The sequence below is a fragment of the Myxocyprinus asiaticus genome, chromosome 35 (genome assembly GCF_019703515.2).
Source record: "Myxocyprinus asiaticus isolate MX2 ecotype Aquarium Trade chromosome 35, UBuf_Myxa_2, whole genome shotgun sequence".
Taxonomy (NCBI): Eukaryota; Metazoa; Chordata; class Actinopteri; order Cypriniformes; family Catostomidae; genus Myxocyprinus; species Myxocyprinus asiaticus.
In genome coordinates, this window is record NC_059378.1 from 15,283,404 (window position 1) to 15,311,373 (window position 27,970).

The following is a 27,970-nucleotide window of genomic DNA, read 5'->3' on the forward strand; positions in this document are numbered from 1 at the left end:
ACATTAGATAAGGCCATGGCTTCACTCCTGATCTTGTTACAGAAACAGATAGTGGTAATTCATTTTAGAATTATTTCCAATTTCTTAAGGGTCACTCTGACTTCTTAACCATAATAAATAATAATAATAATTAAAATAAATAAATAAATAAATAAATAAAAACATTCAAACTTTTGTGGGTACCAAAACACATCTGAGATGACAAAATCAACCCCTCTAGGAAAAGTGTAAAGGAAGACACGTGCAAAAAAAAGACTCTCATCTCACAACATTACCCTCAATGTATGTGACATTTACAGATAATGTCAGGAAGTTGCTTATTTACGAAGAACTCAAACAGATCTCTAAATAACATTAACTGATTTAAACGCGTTATAGATATAACATGTACAATACCACAAGGGAGGCCGTGAATTCTCGTTTGTCCATACTGTACGCAACGGTTTCGCTCTCGTTAGCTCTTAAACCAGCAATTATCGGGTGACTTTGTGCTGTGGTTCATCTTTGACACAGAGCACCAACTACTGCACGACGTTCATCATGGGCGCTGCCATGTTTAAGGCGGCCGTTTTCTGGTGACGTCACGTGACGACGTCAACAACACTCTTTTGGAACACATGTCGCCAAAAAAAAAAAAAAAGGAATATAGTGACTACTATTTCATTATAAGAATTACATTTTAAACATGAGCAAAAATGTTCATACATCCGCCCTTCTCTTCCATATTTTCTGAATGAAGAACTGAAATACTGTATCTTTATTTTACTCAAATAAAAAGTGACAGATTATTGATACTTCTATTGATCATATATGTTTTACTGATACATCTAAATGTGTATAATTTGCTTTTCTATATGTCTGTAAGTTGATATACAATTTAATAATGTAATACTTTGTCTGACGTGTTCTAATTAAATCCTTATTTAGTTATTATTCCTTATTCCAGTTAATGACATGATCCACTGTATGATTATTACTAGCTACTAAATGTTAATAACAGACCCGTAATAAAGAAATTCACTGAAGGCCTGCATAAGTTATTTTTATAAGTCGTTTTAAATGTACTTCAAGAACTGATGGGTGAAGTGAGGGATTACATTTTAAAGTAAGTTAATATCTAATTAAATGATCAGCAGAAGTTATCAAAAGTTGTTTAAATGAATATTACGAACTCATATGAAACGTAAAGCCAAGTCCTACAGAGGGTACCATTAACTACTATATCTGGGTCAAATAAAAAAATAAAATAAATATATATATATATATATATATATATATATATATATATATATATATATATATATATATATATATATATATACACACACACACACACACACACACACACTGGTGGCATCTAGGCAGGCCCCATTTCCAGCAGCCATCACTCCAACACCTTATCCTTGAGTAATCATGCTCAGTTGCTAATTTGGTACTAGAAAATCACTTGCCATTATATCAGACACAGCTGAAAGCTATTTGGTTCGTTAAATGAAGCTTAACATTGTCTTTGTGTTTGTTTTTGAGTTGCCACAGTATGCAATAGACTGGCATGTTTTAAGGTCAATATTAGGTCAAAAATGGCAACAAAAAATAAATAAACAGCTTTCTCTAGAAACTCATCAGTCATTCATTGTTTTGAGGACTGAAGGCTATACAATGCTTGAAATTGCCAAAAAACTGAAAATTTCATCCAAAGGTGTACACTACAGTCTTCAAAGTCAAAGGACAACTGGCTCTAACAAGGACAGAAAGAGCTGTGGAAGGCCAGATGTACAACTAAACAAGATGATAAGTACATCAGAGTCTCTAGTTTGAGAAATAGATGCCTCACATGTCCTCAGCTGACAGCTTCATTGAATTCTACCTGCTCAACACCAGTTTCATGTACAACAGTAAAGAGTCAGGGGTGCAGGCCTTATGGGAAGAATTGCAAAGAAAAAGCCACTTTTGAAACAGAAAAACAAAAAGAAAAGGTTAGAGTGAGCAAAGAAACACAGACATTGGAAAACAGATAATTGGAAAAGAGTGTTATGGATCTTAACCCCATTGAGCTTTTGTGGGATCAGCTAGACTGTACAAGACCGACAAGACAGCTACATCTATGGCAAGTGCTACAGGAAGCATTGGGTGAAATGCCACCTGAGTATCTGGACAAACTGACTGCTAGAATTCCAAGGATCTGCAAAGCTGTCATTGTTGCACATGGAGGATTTTTTTATGATAACTCTTTGAAGTAGTAGTTACTATTTCTATTTGAAAAATTCAAATTGTAATAGTAATTTTTCACGTTAATGTCCTTACTATACATTGTGATCAGTTGAATGACACTTTGGTGAATAAAAGTACTCCAAGAGGCCCTTGGGGACCCAAGTGATTTCTCTGCAAAAGAATATCACACAGACATGGGGGTCCCAACCCAACCCTATCACTAAACTTAACCCTTCCCCTAAACCTTAGCCTAACCCTAACCTTAGTAACAGCAAATGCGACTCTTACAAGACTTTCCAAGCCCGACGGGTACAGAAGAGTCCTCTAAATTAGCGGTTTTCAAATTGGGGTCCAAGGACTCAGGGCCGTTTCTGAGGGCCGAAGTCCTACTTGGAGGCCCCCGGAGGATCCAGACCTACCTGTGAATTGCAGTTACATTCTCGCTTCCCTCTAGGGCCACAAGAGGGCCCCCATAACTGTCTAAATGACTCATAACAGCTGCCTGAGGGTTACTCACATCTTTTAGTACATTTAAAAATAATAATAAAAAAGTAAACAAAAACAAAAAACACTTTGCTTTGCAGGGCCCCCTGGTGGCCACTTGTAGCTAGAAACAGCCCTGCAGGGACCCCAGGGGGTCGCAAGGGTGTGCCAAGGGGTCCATATAAAATTTCAGGGAAAATTTATAATGTGTCAATATATACAGTATATATAAAAATAGTAAAATAGTCATATTTACAGAATTTGTCATTATTATTGTTTCATTCTGCTTTCTAAAAAACAGGTCGGAAATCATAGAATTGGTCATGAATATTTTATTCTATTGACCACCATAGTTTTGCCTCATAATTGTCGTCTTTAGCTAGCTCACTGGTGGTTGTATGGCAATATTCTCTGTACAGCTGCTTTGGAACAACATTTATCATGAAAAGGGTTATACAAATATATCTGAATTGAATTGAAAATGTTTCTTTCCAGATTTAAACATTTAACATGACAGTGGTTAGAAAAAAGACACACAATCTACTAACTTAATACAAAGTAAATATTTTCTGCTATGATCATGATGATATTTTTATCATTTATTTGGCTTTATGACATTATATATCTTGATAATATCGGGCTTACTATTTTTCTCACACAGATCTTTAATAGATCTTTAATGCATGAAAAATATATAGCTGTCTATATATTTTAGGAAGGGGGTCCCTCGCAAGGGGGTCATGTTTGGGGGCCCTTGGCATCAAAACGTTTGAAAACCCCTGCTCTAAATAAGGCGTGTGCTTTTGAGGCCTGCGTGATGACGTCATCTGCGTGATGACTTCGCCGGCTGTCACAGGGTTGTTTTGGAGGAAGTAAAAGCAGATCCCGAAACAGAAAGAGAAAAAGGACCGTCGGTTAACAGAGGGGTAATAGCTGTTACAACAAACGTATCGGTATCACATAGATATTCATTATTACTTTACCCATACATTAGAATAAGCGACCCCGACAGGGGCTGAAGTTATTTTTTGTTTTTGTCATAAACTTCAGGCTTGTATAAAGGCACGGTATCATTGTAGCTCCCAGGCTACATTACTAGCACAACTCCAGACTGATATTCGCCAGAACTCCTGCTTTATAAAACAGGTGAGTTATAAAGTCAACATGTATGTTCATACACTTGATATCTAGTGACTGGTCGTGGATTTGTGAAGCTAGATGGTGTAATTGTCTTTGGTGTTGCTCTATATAAGCTAACTGACGTGAGCAAACGAGCTTGTCGACAGCACATTTATTATGTCAAAGAAGGATGTGATAGGCTAATATGACCTTAATTTATATATCTTTTTTTATTTTATTTATTTATTTATTTTTTTGTGATATTTATATTGTTACGATCTGGTTAAAAGCACTAATCGATACTATCTAACATGGTGATCTGTCTGCATTCAGGCCCTGAATGATCAGTTTTGAGTTAGCCTGACAGTCGTGCTGGATTGTGCCAAGTTACATTCACATTTTAGAATATCTTTATCTAAGTTTCATTAGATCAATGTCTTGAGCTAATAGACTATATAAGATTATATTAAAAAATGTCACTTTAGTCAGATATAAATTTCAGGGCACCATTTGGCTTTTATATCAAATCAGCAGATTGCACAATCAGCAGCCGCATAAAACACTCAGTTACTGCCTGAATGTTTACAGCACATTAAAACAGGTGTGGAGTGTTGCGAAAGAAGCGAATTACTATGAGAGTATAAAAAGGCTCCATAACAATATAACACGAGCACCCTTATAGTTTAGAAGTAAATTCAGCGTGCACGACTTTTGTGATAGGTATTTTAAAATGCGTGTATGTGTGCAGTTATTATTCGCTAAGGGAAAGTGTTTTGTACCATGTGATCCGAATTTACGGAGAGTCATGGGTTTTAGATTAAATATGGAGTCGTAAAAATGTTGGCAGTTGCAGTCGTGGGCTGTGTCTCGAACTAGTGAGCTGCCTACCTAGACAGCGGCTGTGTGTCATACTACTGTACTGCTCTTGTACCACACAGTGTCTGGTATATTTTTATATATGTAAATATATAGGTGAGACCTGGGCTAGTTGTCACTTTACTCCAGTGAATATTTCTCAGGGTAGGTTTATTTTTAAAAATCAGTTTTTTTTAAAGCATCATACCTTAAAGTCTTGGTCATTAAAACTAATTTTTTTAACCACTCCACAGATTTCATATTAGCAAACTATAGTTTTTGCAAGTCGTTTAGGACATCTACTTTGTGCATGACACGAGTAATTTTTCAAACAATTGTTTACAGACAGATTGATTCACTTTTAATTGACAATACCACAGTTTCAGTGGGTCAGACGTTTACATACACTAAGTTAACTGTGCCTTTAAGCAGCTTGGAAAATTCCAGAAAATGATGTCAAGCCTTTAGACAATTAGCCAATTAACTTCTGATAGGAGGTGTACTGAATTGGAGGTGTACCTGTGGATGTATATTAAGGCCTACCTTCAAACTCGGTGTCTCTTTGCTTGACATCATGGGAAAATCCAAATAAATCAGCCAAGACCTCAGAAAAAAAAATGTGGACCTCCACAAGTCTGGTTCATCCTAGGGAGCAATTTCCAAATGCCTGAAGGCACCACGTTCATCTGAACAAATATATAGTACACAAGTAAAAACATCATGGGACCACGCAGCCACCATACTGCTCAGGAAGGAGACACATTCTGTCTCCTAGAGATGAACATAGTTTGGTGCGAAAAGCGCAAATCATTCCCAGAACAAGAGCAAAGGACCTTGTGAAGATGCTGGAGGAAACAGGTAGACAAGTATATATATCCACAGTAAAACGAGTCCTATATCGACATAACCTGAAAGGCTGCTCAGCAAGGAAGAAGCCAATGCTCCAAAACTGCCATAAAAAAGCCAGACTACAGTTTGCAAGTGCACATGGGGACAAAGATCTTACATTTTGGAGAAATGTCCTTTGGTCTGATGAAACAAAAATTTAACTGTTTGGCCCTAATAACCATCTTTATGTTTGGAGGAAAAAGGGTGAGGCTTTCAAGCCAAAGAACACCATCCCAACTGTGAAGCATGGGGGTGGCAGCATCATGTTGTGGGTGTGCTTTGCTGCAGGAGGGACTGGTGCACTTCACAAAATAGATGACATCCTGAAGAAGGAAAATTATGTGGATATATTGAAGCAAGACATCAAGACATCGGCCAGGAAGTTAAAGCTCGTCACAGATTGGTCTTCCAAATGAACAATGACCCCAGTCATACCCATAAAGTTGTGGCAAAATGGCTTAAGGACAACAAAGTCAAGGTATTGGAGTGGCCATCACAAAGCCCTGACCTCAATCCGATAGAAAATTTGTGGGCAGAACTGAATAAGTGTATGCGAGCAAGGAGGCCTACAAACCTTACTCAGTTACACCAGCTCTGTCTGGAGGAATGGGCCAAAATTCCAGCAACTTATTCTGAGAAGCTTGTGGAAGGCTACCCAAAATGTTTGACCCAAGTTAAACAATTTAAAGGCAATGCTACCAAATACTAACTAAGTCTATGTACACTTCTGACCCACTGGGTATGTGATGAAAGAAATAAAAGCTGAAATAAATCATTCTCTCTACTATTATTCTGACATTTCAAATTCTTAAAATAAAGTAGTGATCCTAACTGACCTAAGACAGGGAAGTTTTTCCTTGATTAAATGTCATGAATTGTGAAAAACTGAGTTTAAATGTATTTGGCTAAGGTGTATGTAAACTTCTGACTTTAACTGTTCTTTTGTCACATTTAAACCCTTTCAATTAAAATCTGGCTTCATAACATAGTTAACCCATGCCATAATGTATGCCAGTATGGTTTGATTATATTTGCTTGTTTATTCAAGAGCTATAGCAAAAAATTAATAGTGAAAATTTACAATGGAGGGTAGAATTCGCAAAAATGATACTACTTTAATGGGGTTTTGAAATAGATGTTTGAAACCATCATACAAAACACGCAACATAAAATACAAACTTCTTGGATCACATGGTTAATTTGCCAAAATGTGAAATATACAATATCACACTGCATGTTTCCCATAACACAATGTGCTTGACATTAACCATAAGAAATATAAATGTTTTAACGTCTCTCTCTTTTCTTTTTCTTTTTGACTCATTTGATTGGACTGCCAAAAGTTCAGACATTTTTATACAAAATTGTATTAAAATAATAAAAAAAAAAGCCTTTTTTAGTTCCAAAATATCTGAATCAAATAAACAACATGAGTTCATGTGACAGCAATGTAGCATTCTATTGTTTGTAATCTATTTATTGGTGCAAAATACATTTTGTTTTACATAGCCTACTATTTTTGAAAATAGTAGGTAGAATACAGTGTATACTACACAATATTTTAGGGTTAAGTTGAAAGCTAGTATACTATTCCATACTGAATATTTGGGCTTCATTCAGAGTCAGAGAAAAATAACAGTATCTTGGTAGGCAGCTCACTAGGTTTTAAGACTAGTCTGTAATTCATAAAGACGCCATCATATTGATTGTATGTGTGCCTGCCTGCTTTTAAGATTGAAGTTAGGGAGGATGTGCTATATGGAACCAGGATACATGTTTGATTGATTTGTTATTATTTCATCTGAATATGGTCCAATCCAGACTTCGTCCACATTAGTCCAGATAAATTAGAAAACTGTGTTTTAGTTTTTTAAAAGCTCCCCATCCACATTGCCATTTTCAAACGTTTTCCAAAAGTTTCTCGTCCACATTGAAACGTGAAAATGCTTAAATCCTCTTCCTGCACATGCGGAAAAAAATTTAAGAACCGTGTACAGTATGAAATGCAATTGTCCGCGTATCCCGCTATTTCAAGTAAACTTCCTGTCACCTTTGGTGGAATGCAAGGTTGTACAAAGAAACAGTTATCTTTAACAACAATATCAAAGTGGACAGCAGGCACAATAATGCTGCTAGAACATGAGCTGCCATTTTGATTGTTTTGGGTTGATGAAAACGAATATGTCATCCTTTTCGGATATCTCTGCTTTCCCTGTCCACACTACAGCGTGAAGATGGCAATGTCTCAATGTATCCACTTGGGAGAGAGCGTTTTCAAAAAGCTCCTTTTTCGCTGGACAAAAACGCTGTCTCAGTGTGGACGGAAGGCCAAATCTAGGGTTGGGTATTGATACAGATTTCCCGATTTGATTCCGATTCACAAGCTCTTGATTCAATTTGATTCCGATCTCGATTCATATGGGTACATTTCTGTTACAATATTATGTTGCATATATATTTTGTAAAATGTTTTGTTTACTTGCTTAATTTGTTTTTTGTGAAAAAACAGAAGTGGTATTAAAAGAGACATTATTCATTGACATATGGATCCGTAGATCTCGTCTTTGGACACATAGAATGAGTTAAATCAAACGTTTACTTTCAGCATGCAGTGAAAGGACCTTTGTGCTAATACCTTCTCCACTATACTACTCAATCACTGATGAGTGAAATTGGAACATTTACTAGCCAGTGGGGTAATCATAGACATTTTTAGTTGCATAACGTGAGATTTGCTAGCACAAGCGAGTGATTTAAATGCATTATAGAGGGTTACCACAGAGTAAAAGATTGATCTTAGGATTTAAGACTCAATGTCGGGATCGTTCAAATGAAAATCGTGACGCATCGGTAAAACTATATTTTTACCCAGCCCTAGCCAAAACGTAGCAAAATTAATCCGTTTTCAAACAAAATCATATTAGTGTGGATGTGGCCCCAGTCTCATAACTCACAACTGTTTGCTAGTATCCTTATTGTCTTTACAAAACAGCAGTTAAACAAGCTGGGATGTGACCAACCCGATCTCATGAAAAGTTGTACATAATTTACGAGGTGGCTATTTCGTGTGATGTTGCACGATTTTGTTCGCATAAACTCATACGTGATTTCATCACGTGCAAATTCCCGGATGTCTAATGTGGAAGTAAGTGGGAGTTTCGCGCAAAAGGCAGTAAAGACATGCTTATTAATATTATGCCCTTACCCAAACCCCTTATCTAAACTTAACCAATCAGTAGAGTGTGTAAACATGATAGGAAGCTGTTGTGTGTGACAGAAGCAAGTAATTATCGCGTATCGATGTCCAGTGACATCACTGGCTGTAGTGAAAGTCATGAGAATTAAAACGAGTGCAGTCGCACGATATCATACGAATTAACCAAATTTAGAAAAGTCTTAGGAATCCTGATGATTTCGCTGTGAGAGTGTGTTGGATGTGACCTTAGCTTTTTGTGGTCTGGATTTTAAAAAATGTTTTATACTTCTGTCATTTTCTTGTAGTAGTGATGTAATGTGGGGTAATCATAAGAAAAACAACAGCATTTTTCTGCACCCTGGTCTTTTAAATTTTTTTTCCTCTCTTGCCATGGACTGCTTCAGTTTATTAGTGATTGCCGCCATTCTTGATGGTTGAATAATATTTGTATAAACAATGTGAGGTACTGCTTTTGTCGAAAAAGTATTTAAGTTATGATGTTCATCCGGTCTAAGCATCGTGTGGAGGGGCTCTTCAGTTCACTTGTGGAGCTCTCTGCAGGTGTGGATCTTACTGAAGCGTTTTAAGGGTCTGTCACTGTGTCCAAAGACAAATCATATCTGCTTAAAGGAATGTTCTGTTCTGCAAATACAATGCTAGATTAATTCTTCACCGCTCTATTATCTTTGGTATTTTTTGTGATCCTGATTTTAGAATAAACCACTTTAAATGAAAATCCAGCAGTGTATCAATTAGTTTCTGAGAATTGCCATCTGGCACCAACAATCATCCATGCGATTATATAATCAGCCAATCGTTTGGCAGCAGTGCAGTGCATAAAATCATGCAGATACAAGTCAGGAGCTTCAGTTAATGCACATCAACCATTAGAACGGGTAAAAAATTTGATTTCAGTGATTTGGACCATGGCATGATTGTTGGTGCCAGATGCGCTGGTTTGAGTATTTCTGTAACTGCTGATCTCCTGGGATTTTCATGCACAACAGTCTCTAGAGTTTACTCAGAATGGTGCCAAAAACAAAAAACATCCAGAGAGCGGCAGGTCTGTGGACAGAAATGCCTTGTTGATGAGAGAGGTAAACAGAGATTGGCCAGACTGGTTTGAACTGACAAAGTCTACGGTAACTCAGATAACTGCTCTGTACAATTGAGGTGAGAAGAATAGCATCTCAGAATGCTAATCTGAAATGTGGATTGGCGCTGTTTTGGCGGCATTAGGGAGACCTACACAATATTAGGCAAATGGTTTTAATGTTATGGCTGATCGTGTATACACTCACTGAGTACTTTATTAGGAACACCTGTACACCTACTTATTCATGCAAATATCTAATCAGCCAATCATGTGGCAGCAGTGCATTGCATAAAATAATGCAGATTTGGGTCAGGATCTTCAGTTATTGTTCACATCAACCATCAGAATGGGGAAAAAAATGTGATCTCAGTGATTTTAGACCATGGCATTATTGTTGGTGCCAGACGGGCCTGTTTGAGTATTTCTATAACTGCTGAACTCCTGGGAGGTTCACACAACAGTCTCAAGAGTTTACTCCGAATGGTGTCAAAAACAAAAACAAAGTGAGCAGCAGTTCTGTGGACGGAAACGCCTTGTTGATGAGAGAGGTCAATGGAGAATGGCCAGACTGGTTCGAGCTGACAGAAAGGCTATGGTAACTCTGATAACTGCTCTGTACAACTGTAGTGAGCAGAATAGTGTTTCACAATGCATAACACGTCGAACCTTGAGGCAGATGGCTACAACAGCAGAAGACCACGTCTTGCATTTTAGGACCATAGTGTTCCTAACAAAGTTCTCAGTGAGTGTATTTATATAATTAAATTACAACATTTTGCACTTTAGTAATCACGTTAATTTAATTACATAATGTCTTAACCAGAGGTGTGAAACTACTGTCAAAAACACAGAACGGAATAGCCTCCACGTCAAAAGAAAAGTTTGATTCAAAATAAAAGCTCCACAAGAGAATTGAAGAAATTGTGACAGAAATATATAACTACTGTATTGTACAATGTAGTATTTACTGTAGTAATAATAATAATATTTAAGCAAACTCTCACAAGCAAGAATGCTGTTGTACTGAATAAAAGTTTTCATCAACGTTTCCATAATGTAATGTTCTGTCGTGCAGCACTTTGACAAAAAATAAGAACAATTTTGTGCTTTGGATTATGCTGTGAGGAACTTCACTGAGTTAAAAAAAACAAAAAAACTGTTGATTAAAAAAAATGCAATGGTATGTTGAAAAGTAGGGTAATTGTTCTGTTTACATTTAATTACATTTTAGACACTTAGATGATGAAATTAATTAAACTTTAAAACATGGAACCGAAAAACCAAATCTGGGGTACCGACTACTGAAATTTTGTTATCGTGACAACACTTTTATATAAATTATATATAAAAGTACCATGATCATTACCATCTGATTCTATCCCTGTACCATGGTACAACTAGTACTTTTTTGTGGAGGAAGCTAGACTAGATTGAAATTAAAGCCTAATCCAAATGTGCTTCCAACATTCTCAGTTGTCCAGCAGAAAAAGCATTTTTCTAAAGTAAACATTTGTATACACAGCCCAAGCTTACAGACAGAGGTTTCACACTGCTAAATGAAAGGCTAACTGCATACTCCACCCTACATTTGATGTTATCTGCCTGATTTTAGTCCAGTAGCTGGAGCATACTGTTACATGTTTATATCCGGATTCTGTTGCTAGCCTGAAACTATTGTCTTGTACAAGTCTTCAAACGGATAGATTGCATACAATGTAAAGTGAACTTTCTTTCTGCATTGTCTGACAATTGTTTAGAAGTAAATCTGTAACTTCAGTCAGTGTGTATATAGCTATGTTTGTCTTTCAGCCGTTGCATTAATAAAGCCTAGGTGCCCAAAATCAGGCTTCAAAGTTTTGAGAAATTCAGGTAAAAACACTTTGATTTATTCACCCTCTGTCATGTAAAGAGTCTTATCGACTTCAAAGCCATTTTTGAGATAATCACTGAAAAAAAACAAAAAAACATCCAGCCCTATTAAACTATGCCGTGATTCAATTATTTAATTAATTGTCATAATGTTTTGCAAGGTACATGTCAATAATGAGCCCTTGTTGTATACTCTTTTAGCCGTGACTGTGTCTACATGAAGAAATTGCCATTGATTCTCCATTTCATATTTTTGGCATTACCAGTATTAATCACCACACCATGCTCTACTGTTTAAATGTTGTGTCATGGCCCAAAAATATACTCAATAAAGTGTATCTTGGGACCTCCCATTCCAAGTTACACTTTATGTAATTTGCAGTTTCCATAGTTTGCAACCCATTTTACTTTTATGATGTAATATATTTCTGAGTTAAAAAATATATGGGTTAAAAAATATATGAGGTCTTTCAGAGGTGGAGCAATTATTCAGTTTTGATGAAAGAGTATACAGACAAATGTTACTTTTCTTTGAAATAATGTGCACAAAGGAAATGTTGCCAGTAAGACTTGTTTATTAAGAATAGGGTTGCCAGCTGTCCTGTATTAGCCGGGATGTCTTGTATTTTATAATAATAATAATAATTTTTTTTATAATTTTCTTTATTTATCACACATTATACATTTGCACATATACAGTGAAATTCTTCTTTTTCACATATCCCAGCTAGGCTGGGGTCAGAGTGCAGGGTCAGCCATGATACAGCGCCCCTGGAGCAGATAGGGTCAAGGGCCTTGCTCAAGGGCCAACAGTGGCATCTTGGCGATGCTGGGGCTTGAACCCCCGACCTTCTGATCAGTAACCCAGAGCCTTAACCGCTGAGCTACCACTGCCCCCGATAATGAATATTTTGGCCGAAATGAAGACGTTCAGAATATATTGAACTGCTCGAAATGCTCAAACTTCCCATATTTGCATGGTGAAAAGTTGCCAGTCCTAATTAAGAATATTAATGGTGTCTGCGCTGTCAGTATAATTTACCTACATTTACTTTTACATTTCATCATTTACCAGACACTTTTATCCAAACCGACTTATAAAATGAGGAACATAAGCAAATCGTCATACAAAGCCAACAATATCCGCATTATCACTCTGCTAAGTTCTAATCGTAGCTGTAGTAGTACAGAAGTTAAAGCAGAAAAAAGAAACAGACACAAAGGTTTTTTTATTTATAAATCTAGAATGCAAGTGCCTTATGTTTGTGGACTGATTAAGTGCTCATTGAAGAGATGTGTCTTCAGTTGTTTTATGATTGTTGAGAAGCTCTCAACAGATCGGTTGGGGATTAGAAGTGCATTCCACCACTGAGGAACCAAGAATGTGAATGATCTGGAGGGGGACTTTGTGCCTCATTGTAATAGAACCACCAGGTGTCGCTCATTCTTTGATCTCAGGGAGTGAGAGGGGACATAGACCTGGAGGAGTTAGTTAAAGAGGGTGCTGTTCCAAGTCAAAGCCTTGAATTTGATGCTGTCAGATACAGGTAGCCAGTGAGATCAAGAGGGGAGTGACGTGAGCCCTCTTACGTTGTTTTAAGACCAGCTGCGCCACCACATTCTTGACCAACTGCAGTGGCTAAATTGTGCCAGTGGGGAGGCCAGCCAACAGAGCATTGCAGTAGTCAAGTCTTGATATGAAAAGAGGTTGAACCAGGAGATGCACAGCATATTTAGATAGGGATGCACCGAAATTTCGGCCGGCGAACATTTTCGGCCAAAAATGCTATTTTCTGTTTTTGGCCGAAAGAGAAAAAAGGCTAAAACCTTGGCCAAAAATATGAAAAGAAATGTACTTTAAAATCCGGTAACAGAAACACTTGCATGGAGAAAAAGCTTTGCTTATGTTGAACATTAAAGTCCACATCCCATTAATAAAGAGCGTTTTCCAGTGCTCTGATATGTGTGTTATTGTGTGTCATAGCCGTTACTGTCAAGCTCCAATATGACATTAAAAAAGCATAAAAGCACCATTAAAGTAGCCCTTATGACTTGTGTATTATGTTTAAAGTCTGGAAGCCATACAACAGTTTTGTGAATCACAAAGGATTCATTTAATATGATTAAATTAGTAAGTAAATATATCGTCTGCTTGCGCAGTGCGCTTACGTGAATGGGTGCTGCTCTGTTGTTGACACAAACTCATAGCAGCTGCACACGCACAAACGGCTGGTGAAGCTCCTGGTTTTAGCGCAGCTCAAAGTTATTTTTTATTTAAAATAAAAGCCAGAATATGTATTATTATATAATACAAATATATTATTATTATCAGTATTGTTATTATTAAATTACAGTAATAAATGTGATTATTTGATAATCCTAACACAACTGAAATATACACAAAAGAGATCCACTAAAGAATCCAGTCCACACATGAGTGGAAATCCAATGTGCCAATAGAACTGTCTTCATGTTCACTGAATATTTTTACAGGAATTACTGTTACATTTTCTACTGCATATATTTGGTGCATCTCTAATAAGAACATGTAGAATTAATTTTCGGTTTTCGACCCAGTGTGTCCAGAATTTTTGGTTTTGGCCAAGAATATATATATTTGTCTATATTTAGACAGGAAAGGTCCGATTTTGTATTCAGGTCCAGATAGTGTACTTCCAGAGTACTGTATTTAGTAATAATTCATGCCCTATGTTATCTCTCTTTCGATTTACGGGCCTGGATATACCCCTGTATTTCAGCAGATGGGTCTGTATTTATTTAAAAGCTTGAAACGTTCTTAGTGAACGACATGTTCCAGCCACACTATTAAAAAAGGAAGTCTGTGTGTTTAACAGTAGGCGTGCACATGCCGTCTGTGGGAGTATGTTCCTCGTGACTTTGGTAGTAAGAGTGCACATGACCAATTTGAAGGTGCAAGCAGAATCATGGGTTTTTTCATTCAAACAAAAAGAGCTTTTATAACACCCTTCAGAGTGTGCAAGTTAAATGAAATGTGAGATTGTGTTATTTGCATGTAGTAATTGCAGATGAAGTTTATGACCTGTGTCCATATCCTTAAATTAGGCCTATCTGAGTACAAAAGATTTTGCTTTCACTTCCTTTTTTGTACTTATGAGTGGTGCTGTTAAAATCCTTGCTTCATGATTTGTGCTTCCTTTTCCCTCAGCTGTGACACTATGACATCAAGGAAGAAAGTTTTACTCAAGGTGATCATCCTCGGAGATTCCGGGTGAGTTTACACATTTCAACATTTGATATAGTTATAGAGCAGTCTGTTTAATAGATCAATACCCCCTCCTTCTATTTGACCTCAACGGTTGACATTAAAGCCTTAAACATTTTTCTTTGGAAATGTGTTAAACCTAAGTGACAACACATATTGACCCACAGGAAGTGATTTTCAAAGCATTGCATGTCCAAAGTGCCACAAACTGATGTTACAATTAAAGTGGCAGACTACCACTGGTCTACTCGAAGCTGTTCACAATGTCTGACTAAGAAATTATTAATTTCTATGACAATGTTCATAATGCCAAAATTAAGTCATGTCTGACTTTGCTGTTGATGTATATTTTAGGGCTGAACAATTAATCGATCAATTAATTGACAATAATATCGAATGTTTGTTTATCATATCGTAGTTCAAATTGCAATCGCAATATTTTTTTAAATAATTGCTATTAGATTATTTTATTTTTTTATCATTCAGCCTTAATATTTTATTTTCTTATTTTCCGATTCAATTTTTACTTGTCGGGAACTCATAATTATGATAATTTTGACCTGATGTGAACCCAGCAAGTCTACACTAATCAAAATAAACACCCTTATTGATTAAATTTCATTGAAAACATAGTCAATAAAGTCACTTTTTAACTAAATCCAATGTTTTCAGTGTTATTAATCAATTTTATTGATGATACACTACTAATTTAAATAAACACATAATTGTACAAATTGATTAGGTAAGATAAATTAAACCACAATCATTAGAGTTTAGCTTTGAGGCAAGAGCATGAACCCATTGGCTCTGAGTGAAAAAAGGAAAACATGTCCCGGGGAGTGATGCCACACAAGCATTTAGATGTGGATTGTGGTCGGAGATCACTAAAACGCTTGAAGTCACATTGTAAAAAATCAACAGTAGAACTCAAGGCTATGTTTAATAGTGAAAGTAAGAGCATTTCCATACGCACAATGCGTCGAGAACTTACAGGATTGGGACTACAGCTGTATGGCCACAAGAAAGCCACTTGTTAGTTAGGCTAATCGGAAAAAACTACTTCAATTTGCTGGGGAGCATAAAGATTGGACTGTGGAGCAATGGAAAAAGGTCATGTGGTCTGATGAGTCCAGATTTACCGTATACCAAAGCGATGGGCTCGTCAGGATTAGAAGGGAAGAGCATGAAGCGATATACCCATCATGCATAGTGCCCACTGTACAAGGAGGTAGTGTTATGATCTGGGGTTGCTGCAACTGGTCAGGTCTAGGCTCAGCAATGTTATGCAGCAATAAAATGAAGTCAGCTGACTACCTGAATGTACTGAATGACCAGATTATCCCGTCAATGGATTTATTTCTTCCCTGATGGCACGGGCATATTCCAGGACGACAATGCCAAGATTCATCGGGCTCAAATTGTGAAAGAGTGGTTCAGGGAGCATGAGGAATCATTTTCACACATGAATTGGCCACCACAGAGTCCTGACCTTAACCCCATTGAAAGTCTTTGGGATGTGCTCGAGAAGATTTTACGGAGTGGTTTGACTCTACCGTCATCAATACAAGATCTCGGCCAAAAATGTGTGCAACTCTGGATGGAAATAAATGTTGTGATGTTGCATAAGGTTGTTGAAACAATGCTAAAGGCGGTCCAACAAAATATTAAGAGTATGCAATTTTTTTTTTTTTTTGGCCAGGCAGTGTTTACTATTGTTATATGACACACTGGTCATTTAAAAGACATGTCATGTCAACCACCAAATACAAACCTACAAAATATTCAGTTTATAGTCATTTATTTCCACGCATTGTTTTATGAGCTTTCCAGATTGAAACTCAGCAGGGTGAAGATGGGAGAGTTTGTGGGTGGGAGAGAAATGCTTAAGAAAATAGTGTAATTTTTGCTGTTTCTTTCACTATATACACATCACAGCCACTGCCTCCTTGGGTTCTACCTGAAGTGTGGGTTCACATCAGTGAATACCATTTTTGTTGATCTATAGTATTTATGATTGTTCATGTAATGGTTCTTTTTCATGACACAGTTGTGCACATTCACAAGCGTGTACTATGTTTGTCTCAACAGGGTTGGGAAAACATCTCTGATGAACCAGTATGTGAATAAAAAGTTCAGTAATCAGTACAAAGCTACTATAGGAGCAGATTTCCTGACAAAAGAGGTGATGGTTGACGACAGACTTGTCACAATGCAGGTACAGACTATTTTAGCATCTAAAACATTTCATTGCCTGCATGCCAGTGTGTTTTGAAAGATATGCACCTTACCTGACATTTCATTTAATTTTTATTTTTCTAAACTAAATTGATCCTTGATCTTTTGAGACAAAAGAGTTCATTGTGCTAAGAAAACATGCATAGCTTTCCAAACTCAAAACTTCTACCCCATTCCAAAAAAAAAAATTGAAACTAGACATTTATTAAACTGTGTATAGCACCTGCCACTCTGCATTTCCTTCTGAAGGATCTGAACATTTAAAATGAGCAGCTAAATTTTATTTTTGAAATAAGAATTTTTATAATTTCAGATCTGATAATAGCTGTTTGTGCAGCACATTGTGTGTGTATGTGTGTGTGTGTGTGTATGTATATATATATATATATATATATATATATATATATATATATATATATATATATATATATATATAATATAATATAATATAATCAGGGTGTAAATAAGGTAGCTCCAAAAAACTGCTTTTGTTTTGTTCCCAATCATGTCATCTGTAAATGAGTAAAAACTTTTTGTTGATACAACAAAGCAATCGAAAGTTTTATCATTACAAAAATTATTTATCCTAGTGTCCAAAAGCCTCTCCAAACAAATAAAACATAATAATTGTACATAAGAACTAATTAAACATGCAAGCACAACAATAACTAAAGGTACAGTACGAATAGCTTGCAGACATGATTTTAGTAATGAGATTTCACAGAATGAGTTTTACTCTGTGATATTTGAGTCATTATTGAGTCTGTGTCATGTACTTGAAGCTATCTCCTGGTGGCTATATTTATTAGAGTGATTGATCACATGACTCTTTGCCCAAATATGGAGGACTATCACCACTGATTGGAGCAATCTGAACTCAGTCCGATTGGTTTAGTGTTCCATGACACTACAGCATTTCCGATGACATCATCTGATCCAGGAAAGCTAACGTATTTGTAGCCAGATAGCAAGATGCTGTGTGCTTATTGTGCTTCATGTGGGTTATCTAATGATCTATGCATCTAATTACTTTGTGTTTGGGTTCGTTTTAAAGATAATCACCTCCTCTAAGTAATGGTATATGATATTTTATGTTCTGTTTATTTGTTGTGAAGTAATAAGGTAAGACACGGCATACAAGCAACCAGGGCCAGGTTAAGCCTCCCAGGGGCTCTGGGCTAGCTCATGAATATTAATTAGGTCACGTCATCTACAGCTCTACACAGGTTAACCAGCATCATATTAAACTAATTAATCTTCATGAGCCACACCCCTAAACATTCGCTCATGACCCAGAAAGTCAAGTCTCTGCAAACAATAGCAGACTTAAGAGTGGCAAGAGTGTTCAGGAAAACTGTTAAGAAATAATAAATATATATATATATTTTTTTTTATATATATATATATATATTCACACAATTCATATTAAAATTCATATTTGATCTTGTGTAGTGGTGGGCCCTGGGCTGCAGCCCATGTTGCCCATTGGGTTAACACGGCAGTGCAAGCAACACCTGTTTACATGAAACATGTACGTATGTCAAAGACATACACTTAGCTATTACTCACTATATTTTTGTCTGCGAGTAAAACAAATAGTTTGTATTCTACACTTTGAGAGCTTTTCGACATATGACAAATGACTATTTCAAGCAAAGCCCTGTTGCTAATTTGACGTGTGAAGGGGGCATTTCATTTATGATATGCCCCTTTAAAAAATACATATTTTTGTACAATTCAGCCTGACAAATTCATAAATGACTGCTGAATTGCTGTTAATGTAAAACCGAATTCATTTGCCAACACAATTTTGTTGTCATATACAGATATGGGACACAGCAGGTCAAGAGAGATTCCAGTCTTTGGGCGTGGCATTTTACCGTGGTGCAGACTGTTGTGTGCTGGTGTTCGATGTCACTGCCCCCAACACTTTCAAGACACTGGACAGCTGGAGGGATGAGTTCTTGATCCAGGCCAGCCCGCGCGACCCAGAGAACTTCCCCTTTGTGGTGCTGGGCAACAAAATTGACCTAGAGAATAGGCAGGTGGGTGATGTGGCATTCCTGTAGGTGAATGAGTTTGTAGAGTGTATTTATATCTGTGAAGTTTTATAGTCATTCAGGTCATTACAGAGTGTCAGTCAAGAGAAATGCTACTTTATCCATTGTAGTCATGTGTAGTAACTGAATTTTACTAGACAAGTGTGTTTTGTACATATAGAAGTGAGAATAATATATTTTAAGATTATTTTAGATTCTTAGAGGCCATTCATTGCGGAGCGGGCTAATTTAAGATCACTGATGCTCTATCTATGTACATGTAAATGTGTTCTTAGATCATTGATATCAGGAGATGTTTGGTTTGGATTATTTAAATAGCATGTCCTTTCCATCCACAATGTATTTCGCCTCCTAAAATCAGGGGCTGTTCACACTGAATGCATTTGAGTTAAGGAATTGTTCACCCAAAAATAAAAATTCTCATCTTTCATTTACCCTCATGCCATCCCAGATATGTATAACTTTCTTTCTTCTGCAGAACACAAAGAAAGATTTTTAGAAGAATATATCAGCTCTATAGGTCCATATAATGCAAGTGAATGGTTACTAAAATTTTTAAGCTCCAAAAAGCACATAAAGGCAGCATAAAAGTAACCCATGTCTTCTGAAGCAATCTGATTGATTTTGGGTGAGAACAGTTCAAAATGTAACTCATTTTTCACTGTACACCTTGCCATTGCAGTCTTTAGGCACGATCATGATTTCAAGCTCGATTACACTTCTTAGTGCTTGATGTATGCGCAGAGTGCTAGATGGTGCTAGGAAGTGCAATCGAGCTTGAAATCATGATCGCCAAGGAGACTGATGTCAAGTTGTATAGTGAAAAAGGAGTTACAGTTTGGTCTGTTCTCACCCAATACCGATCGGATCGCTTCAGAAGGCATTGATTAAAACACTGAAGTCTTTTGGATTACTTTAATGCTTCCTTTGCTTTTTGCAGCTTCAAAGTTTTGGTCATCATTCACTTGCATTGTATGGACCTACAAAGCTGAGATTTTTCTAAAAATATTAATTTGCGTTCTGCAGAAGAAAAAAGTGATACACATCTGGGATGGCATGAGGGTGAGTAAACGATGGGAGAATTTCAATTTTGGGTGAACTTCCTTTACAAAGCTAGAGGCAGCACAACGACTGGAACAGAATGCAAGTGTTTTCAAGTTCTTTTAACTTATGGCGTCATGGCACAAGAAGCAGTGAGACATGTTGTAGCGGTCAAAGATGTCCATGTACTGCAAGTTTACATAGAAAAGCAATTCCATAACATTGCAGATGGACAAAAAAAAGGTCCTGTGTGAACAGCCCCCTAAGGGCGTTTGCTAAAATCATCATACCACAAAAATACAACTGGTTAATTTTAAAATACATTAATGTACTAACAGTGGCTGCAACCCTATTTACTGCTTTAATAGCTCTGTAACTTCAACACATTTTCATTACAGATTGTTTTTGTCCACATATTCTCACCTTCAGGTAACAACCAAGCGAGCACAGGCTTGGTGTCAGAGTAAGAACAATATCCCATACTTTGAGACCAGTGCAAAGGAGGCCATCAACGTAGAGCAGGCTTTCCAGACCATTGCACGCAATGCACTCAAACAGGTACATGCACTGTATACAAAAATATATTAAGTATTATAGAAATATATTAAAGGGATATTTATTTTAAAGTAGGTTTTATACATTGAGTCATGATGAAGTGGATGCCAACTGTGCTCGTTCTTTTTTATTTTTGTAGGAAACTGAAGTGGAGTTATACAATGAGTTTCCTGAGCCAATTAAACTAGACCGGAATGATAGAGCCAAGCCATCTGCAGAGACTTGTAGCTGCTGAGGAGCTCCAAGGGGCGCTACTGTTCACCTTCACCCTCTTTGGCCTTGTCACTCTGCCTCACTCCCTCTCTCTCTTTTGCGTTCGTTCTCTCACCCCGTCTCTCTTTCTTGATTTCTTTCCCCGCCCTTTACTCTATAATCACTGGCCTTTGTAGACAAGCAGACTTCCTCACATTCAGTATCCTACACAATTTGCATTCACATCCAAAACACAACACACACACATATGCTCAAGAGGCTAAATCTGATGCCCAAAGTAATCAAGAAAACATTTTCATACACAATCCCGATACCACTGACTGGTTCTGCAGTCACCTCAGACATGTAAATGTTCTACTGAAACTCTACACAATACTTGAATGACTTTTTATATGATCCAGTCCCATAGTGTAATTGGAATATGTGTAATGTGAATGCTGAAAGATGGGGGTGTGTATCAGAGCATTAAAGCTGTACGTTGGTACCCAAACTGCCCACCATTTTCAACTGCTTCATCATTCTGCTTGAAATAAAGTAGCAGCCTGACAAAAAGCATGCTACATGCTTTATTTGCATCTCTATGTTGTTAACACAAAATACTCTTCCTTTTGCAACAATGAACTATCATTCTAGCTTTGTCCCAAAGCACTGGTCTAACACTGCCCTCACTCTAACATCTGAGAACTGCAGCCAGTTAATCCAGTGTACACCCAGTTGTGGTCCTCCTTTTAATCAAAAAAAAAAAAAAAGAATTGTCAGTCGTGTGATGAGGAATTAAGATATTCTTTGAATATGACTATCTCACTACAATTCGCACTATGACATTTAGTATTGTCTTTGTCTGTATTGTCTTTTTTTTATTTTTTATATATATATATCATGTCAGCATGACCGTATCATCGCAAGTCTGCCATGGACAAGTAGTGACGTAGGCCATCTCTTGTCTATTCTCCCCAGATATCTTGCCCAGGCTACCAGTAGCTCAGGATGGTAGAGAATTTAAGTGCTTGGTATCACTCAGATCTTTTCCTGTCTGTTTGTTGATTATTATTATTGTAATTAATATTATCATCTGAATTGCATATACAAATAAACACAACTAGACAACAATGGGGGAAAACTGAATTTTGACATTTAATGAAACAAAATGCAACGCATATACATTGTTCAAGATAAATGTATTTCAAAGTAATAATGGAAATAAAATAAAATTGTTGAATAAATCTGTTGTATGGTACATGTTTGCTTTAGATCTGGTGAGACTAACATTTATATTGAATTTATAATGCAAAAGTAAAGTTGTAATGTTCCTCTCTTTTACATGTTATCAACTGGAACAATTTGAAACAAAACATCCATAAATCAAGTAAATGTGCATTTATTTGCATCAAATCATGAAAAGGACAAGTACCAAATGCACACTAATATCTACACACTAAATACTTGGAAAATGAGTGCTGAACTGTTTTAACCAACATTGAGGCATGTTAAGAATAGTCAAATCTTGACTGGACTTTACGCTGTTCTTAAGAGAAGTCTCTTTATCCATTGGGTGGGTCGTCTTATACTAGTAACTGGTCATTACACCTCTCTTTGGTTGAAGAGAATGCTCATTCCAATCTGTGTGGAAGGACACTGACAGTCCTGTAATGTTTCTCTATTATGAGGTTTTTGGTTTTTTACTTGAACCTGTTCCCAGCAGCCATTGCTGGAGAGGCCCAGTTGGTTTTGTCTGCTTCTCAGATTCAGTCTTTCCATCAGGTCCTTTGGATGCAGAATCTTCATCAGTATCCTTCCTCTTAGTGGGTGAAGCAGTCTTAAGCCAGCTCATCATCATTTTACTGCTGGCTGAAGGCTTAGGGGTCTGGACAAAGGCAAAAGGTAGTAGGTAAGTATTAGCATAAATCAAGAGTGTGATATCTATTAAGGTCTGATCCACATGAAAGCTTACTTTTATAAGGAGGTGCAACTATGATAAAGATTTTGGGAACCTTATACGGGATCTATATAAACTAGTAATATTCATTAAGGCTGTACATGTAGAAATCTAGCACAGCCATATTGTTAAGAGCTGCTAAGCAAAAATGTGATAAATCCAAACTTGGAGTAAGACATAAGAAATCCCAGTACTTAAAGGAGTAATAGTTCACTGAAAAAGTTAAATACTGTCATAATTTACTCACCCCCACGTCGTTCCAAGTGATATGAAAAAGGAAAATAGTTCACCAAAAAATGAAAATTGTCTCATTTACTTACCCTCATGCCATCCCAGATGTGTATGACTTATAAAAAATATCTCAGCTCTGTTGGTCCATATAATGCAAGTGAATAGTGACCAAATCTTTGAAGCTCCAAAAACCACAAAAGAAGCATAAAAGTAATCCATACGACTCCAGTGGTTTAATCCATGTGTTCAAAAGTGATATGGAAGGCATGGGTAAGCAAGTCTTTTTTTTTTCTTTTTTTTACTGTAAAACTACACTTTGACCAGCCCTCCTATGCGCATTCACGAGGTCTTTTGTTTTTTGGCTATTCACATTCTAGTAAATATGCCCCATTTATTCCTTTCCTTTATTCGTCCATTTTTTTCTTTCTCCTCCCTGCCCAGTAGGTGGCGAAATGCATGAAGAATGCGAAATGCCAAAAAACAGAAGAACTCGGTCCTCTCGTGAACGCAATTAAGAAGGCTGGTCAAAAAGTGGACATTTATAGTAAAAAAAAGGACTTAAATATTGATCTGTTTCTCACCCACACCATCATATTGATTCTGAAGACATGGATTAAACCACTGGAGTTGTATGGATTACTTTTATGCTGCCTTTATTTGATTTTTGGAGCTTGAAAGTGTTGAAACCTATTTACTTGCATTGTATGGCCCTACAGAGCTGAGATATTCTTCCAAAAATCTTTGTTTTTGTTCTGCAGAACAAAGTCATACATATCTGTGATGGCATAAGGGTTTGTAAATAATGAGAGAATTTTCATTTTTGGGTAAACTATTCCATTAAAGCTTACAAAAGTATCATAAAAATAGTCCATGCGAGTCCCAAACCATATTCCAAGACTTCTGAAGACATAGGAAAGGTTTTGGCGAGAAACAATTTACAATATAAGTAATTTTATTGTTGTGTGTTCATGAGCTATGAGAGAAGCTTGCTTAAAGTGGCTTGTGTCGTTTAGTGCTAAAAGTTATCACATGAACACACAAGCCTTATGGGTAACACACAACTTATGGGTAATTTTCAAGTTTTAAAGCAACACACTATCTACCCACTGCAATTGTATTGTAAAGACTCGCAATACTCATTAAACACATTCCGCATAAGACAGAAAATCATACTGGTTTTGGAACAACTTGAGGGTGACTAAATTATGACAGAATTTTTATTTTTGGGTGAAATATTACTTTAAGGTCCAGCACCTACACTTCTGATCCAAACCAAGGTTTCTTCACCTTTTTAATTGTGGGGTCTACAGGCTGTAGACACTCTGGGGAATTATTGCGGGAATTGTTGACCAGTGACGAGACGGGGTGAAAGGTCAGGGAGGACTTTGGCTGAAGTAACTTCATAGCTTCCAGTGATTTCACTTCTCCAAAGTCCAACCACCGTCTTACCTCATCCTCTCCATCCAGCACGGCAGGCATCCTGTTACAAAACAACACACTGACTCAAGCAGCCAAGCACTACAGAATTTGACTAACTGTTTGAAACTGACGTTGCAACATGAACATTTGATGATTCATCATATTAATGCACTGAACCTGTCGTGGATGCTTTGAATGTTCGGTGAGGCATCTACAGTAATAACTGTATATGTGTACAGTGCCTCTCCACCACTAGGAGGAGTCCAGCAGTCAAATAGCCCTGCCATTGTCAGCAGACGCCACCCTGTCCAATCACTGTCTTCTTGATCACTCTAAAGGGAAATATTGAGGAATAAATAAAAGAAAGTTAGATAAGTAAGACTGGCATGGGTGAACAAATGCATTTCTATATAAGGAAAACAAAAAATCATCAGTTGGTCAACCTCTCCTTGGTCCAGACTATGCTCACTCTTCTCCTCCTGTGTGCTTTGTTGACTGGGCACTTTTCCCCCTTGGCTTTGTGGGAAGTAAATGAAGAAAGGCTGTTTCTCCTTCTCCAGTCGCCGCCATTCGTAAAAGCCGTCAGCTAGAACAACACAGCGCTGGCCTTTTAGAAGAGGATCCTGTAAGACAAATACCTTTATATGTGCTATATGTAAGATTGACAACAAAGGTTTGAAATGGGTACTGCAGTCCAATTTCAAAATATTGGAGAGCTGTATGCCAGACTCTAAGCTCATGCGGGTTGCCAGAATGTTGACACACAAATTAGCCAACTAGTATCCGTTTTAAAGGATTTCTGGGCTTTAAGCTGTCTCCATCTTCCAAAGGCATCTCCAATATTTATCCTTGTTTTACTACGCCTCTGGTAATGGTGGTTTTTAGACGGATGGCAAGGCTTTTTAGGACGGGTGGAATCTGTTACCTATGATCCAGTTCGTTTGCTGGCTTCCATGGCTGCAGCACGCAGTGTTGTTTGCCTGCAAATGTGTTCAAATCTGGCAACCCGGCAGTGTCGAAATACTATTGGTGAGTGGGCAGTGGGCGGTATCACACAGGCCAAAACAGAAACAGAAATTCCGGCCCGGAATGGAAACTTCATAGTAGAATATACTGGCTGTAGCATTGTTATCAGAGAAGCCAGCATTTCAACTTAGCATGTTTCCTAATTCTCTAATGACATATTATGGTCATTTTATGATTTAGAACAGTAGAAATATTACATATAGCACCTTTAAACATACTAGTCAGTGTTTAGGATTAACAACCATATGTTGGTATGGACAGGTAACCAAAGTCAAAAATTATGACAGTAAATGTCTTTAAGAATTTAATATTTATTCTACACTATTTGACATTTTGGCTCCTGCAGCTTTCATCCTCTCAGATATGTAGTTGAAAACTCAGGTTCTCATTTTATCCTTGTATGCCTTCCTATTAAAAGAATATTCTGGATTCAATACAAGTTAAGCTCAATCGACAGCATTTGTGGTATAATGTTGATTAACACAAAAATGTATTTGGAAAAATCTGGGAAGCACTTACAATGGAAGTGAATGGGGCCCATCTGTAAACGCTAAAATACTCACGGTTTCAAAAGTAAAGCCACAAGACATAAACAAAATGTGTGTTAATATGATTTTACTGTGACAAAATCGCATACCTTTTCTGTGTAAAGTTATAGCCAATTTTACAACTTCATTGCCATGACAGTGTGAGGTCACCAAACCATAAAACGACTGTAAAAATTACAATTAAAACAAATTTACAGCTCAAATAATACATTTATTTTAACAGAGGAATTAATGCAAGTGCTTTTATAAAATTATAAGCTTTACATTTCTGTACTTAAACCCTAAAAAAATTGGCCCCATTCACTTCCATCATAAGTGCCTCCCTGTAACTTCGATTTTTGCTTCTTTTTTTTTTTTTTTTAAAGGATGGACAAGGAGTTTTGTCAGTGTCACCGGTTATGGAATGCTGTTGCCATTCTCTTTCATAACCAATCTGTGTATGAACAACCTAACTTGGCACTCAAAACAGGACTGACAACAGTTAGTGTGAACATAGCCTGTGCAAACCCGGAAACCAGTAAGTGTACCTTGTAAGACTTCTTTTCAAGGAGGCTTTCACTACGGCAATTAGAGGTGCTGTACTGCATCTTGTTGGGGTCATTTTCCTTGAACCAGGCAGGGACGAGACCCCAGCGCATCGCAGTCAATACACACTCATCTACAGGAGAATCCTAAGGGGAAACATAAAGTTTAATTAAATAACTGTTTTTCAATGGAAAAGGTTGAGCATGCATGTTTTTACAAAAATGAAGCATTTTCGTGCCTTGTTGAAGTGTCTGTTGGACAGCAGGACGGGGCTGAAGGATTGAGGACTTTTGTTGTATGAAGGTCTGTATTTATCCGTGTCTCCATCCTTCCATCGAGGTCGGTGACGTTGTCCTCTCCGGTCTCTGTACCGACACGCGCGACTGAGCTCTTCCGGCGCGAGAGTGCACGCCGTTCTCCCGCACATGCTGTTCGCGCCAAATCTGCCTGACGTCACCACACATTAGCTATCAAAACTGATGAACAATTTGTTAATACGGTAATGAAGACAAGACACTTGACTAACATTAAAGACAAACAAAAGCTGTCTGTTCTTTCAAAGGGTAGTATACATGACGGTTTCCTCACTTTACATTTAGTTATCGAAAATACGTGTTTTGTGGTGCAGTAACTTGGTAAAAGGCTGCACACAGGCTAAGTTTACCTATGCACGTATTAGAAAACTTAACTATATACTGTACAAGTTTTACCACAAACGTAAAGTGGCTAGACGGCTAGTTTCACGCAACGGTTTCTGGATTTAGTCACCCCGTTTGTCGTGTTAATAGACTGGCAAAACTTATAAATTCAGATGCACTGAGAAATGGATCCTGCAAGCATAAGGTTGAAGATATTCTCACCTCTTATCGGCAAAGTTCTTGTTTTGAGGTAGTGCAGAGCTATGAGGTTCACTAAACAAGATGTGTGTGTAAATCCGGTGTAAACATGTAATAGCGCCCTCTATCGGATTTGGGGGCGGGGCAACCTTTTATCACATTACAAATCGTCGCTTTTGACTTGACTTGTTGGCGCTAGTATTTAATCAAATGTTCATTTTTATTTGAACACATACATGCAACAGCAATGTCATGGTTTAGAACAGCATAAAAATGTCAGATATGGAGTACTTGACTCACTATGGACTAAACAACAACATACACTTCATTTCCAATAACAAACTCTGATATTTTCTCTTAAAATACCTTTGTCTAGCTCCATTT

General features: G+C 37.2%; 3 protein-coding genes across 6 annotated transcripts in view; 1 reads left to right on the top strand and 2 right to left on the bottom strand.

Moving 5' to 3' along the window:
- Window positions 1–571, bottom strand: part of slc25a26 (solute carrier family 25 member 26) — a 64,347-nt gene extending 63,776 nt beyond the window's left edge. Inside the window, exon 1 of the mRNA XM_051672994.1 lies at window positions 397–571. Coding sequence (XP_051528954.1) covers window positions 397–429 — 33 coding nt within the window. The 5' untranslated portion in view covers window positions 430–571. The remainder of the gene's footprint in view (window positions 1–396) is intronic.
- A 2,985-nt stretch (window positions 572–3,556) lies between these two features.
- On the top strand, window positions 3,557–22,288 carry LOC127426289 (ras-related protein rab7). 2 transcript variants are annotated; one of them, XM_051673003.1, is made up of 7 exons: window positions 3,557–3,620; window positions 3,745–3,840; window positions 14,905–14,967; window positions 17,050–17,176; window positions 19,023–19,241; window positions 20,727–20,855; window positions 20,992–22,288. In XM_051673003.1, exons 3-7 carry the CDS (start codon window positions 14,915–14,917, stop codon window positions 21,085–21,087), a joined length of 624 nt encoding a protein of 207 aa, XP_051528963.1. In that variant the 5' UTR covers window positions 3,557–3,620; window positions 3,745–3,840; window positions 14,905–14,914; the 3' UTR covers window positions 21,088–22,288. The 2 variants fall into 2 exon arrangements, with proteins under 2 accessions (XP_051528963.1, XP_051528964.1); XM_051673004.1 differs by having other exon boundaries at window positions 3,604–3,647.
- hmces (5-hydroxymethylcytosine binding, ES cell specific) lies at window positions 22,175–27,711 on the bottom strand. Of its 3 annotated transcripts, none has more exons than XM_051672990.1 (7): window positions 27,611–27,711; window positions 26,989–27,226; window positions 26,753–26,896; window positions 25,095–25,274; window positions 24,829–24,983; window positions 24,520–24,712; window positions 22,175–22,929 (listed from the first exon to the last, which is right to left on the bottom strand). In XM_051672990.1, the coding sequence occupies exons 2-7, from the start codon at window positions 27,175–27,177 to the stop codon at window positions 22,726–22,728; spliced, it is 1,065 nt and encodes a 354-aa protein (XP_051528950.1). In that variant the 5' UTR covers window positions 27,178–27,226; window positions 27,611–27,711; the 3' UTR covers window positions 22,175–22,725. The 3 variants fall into 3 exon arrangements, with proteins under 3 accessions (XP_051528950.1, XP_051528951.1, XP_051528952.1); XM_051672991.1 differs by having other exon boundaries at window positions 26,989–27,197; window positions 27,611–27,698; XM_051672992.1 differs by having other exon boundaries at window positions 26,989–27,193; window positions 27,611–27,692.
- Window positions 27,712–27,970: the final 259 nt, after the last annotated feature.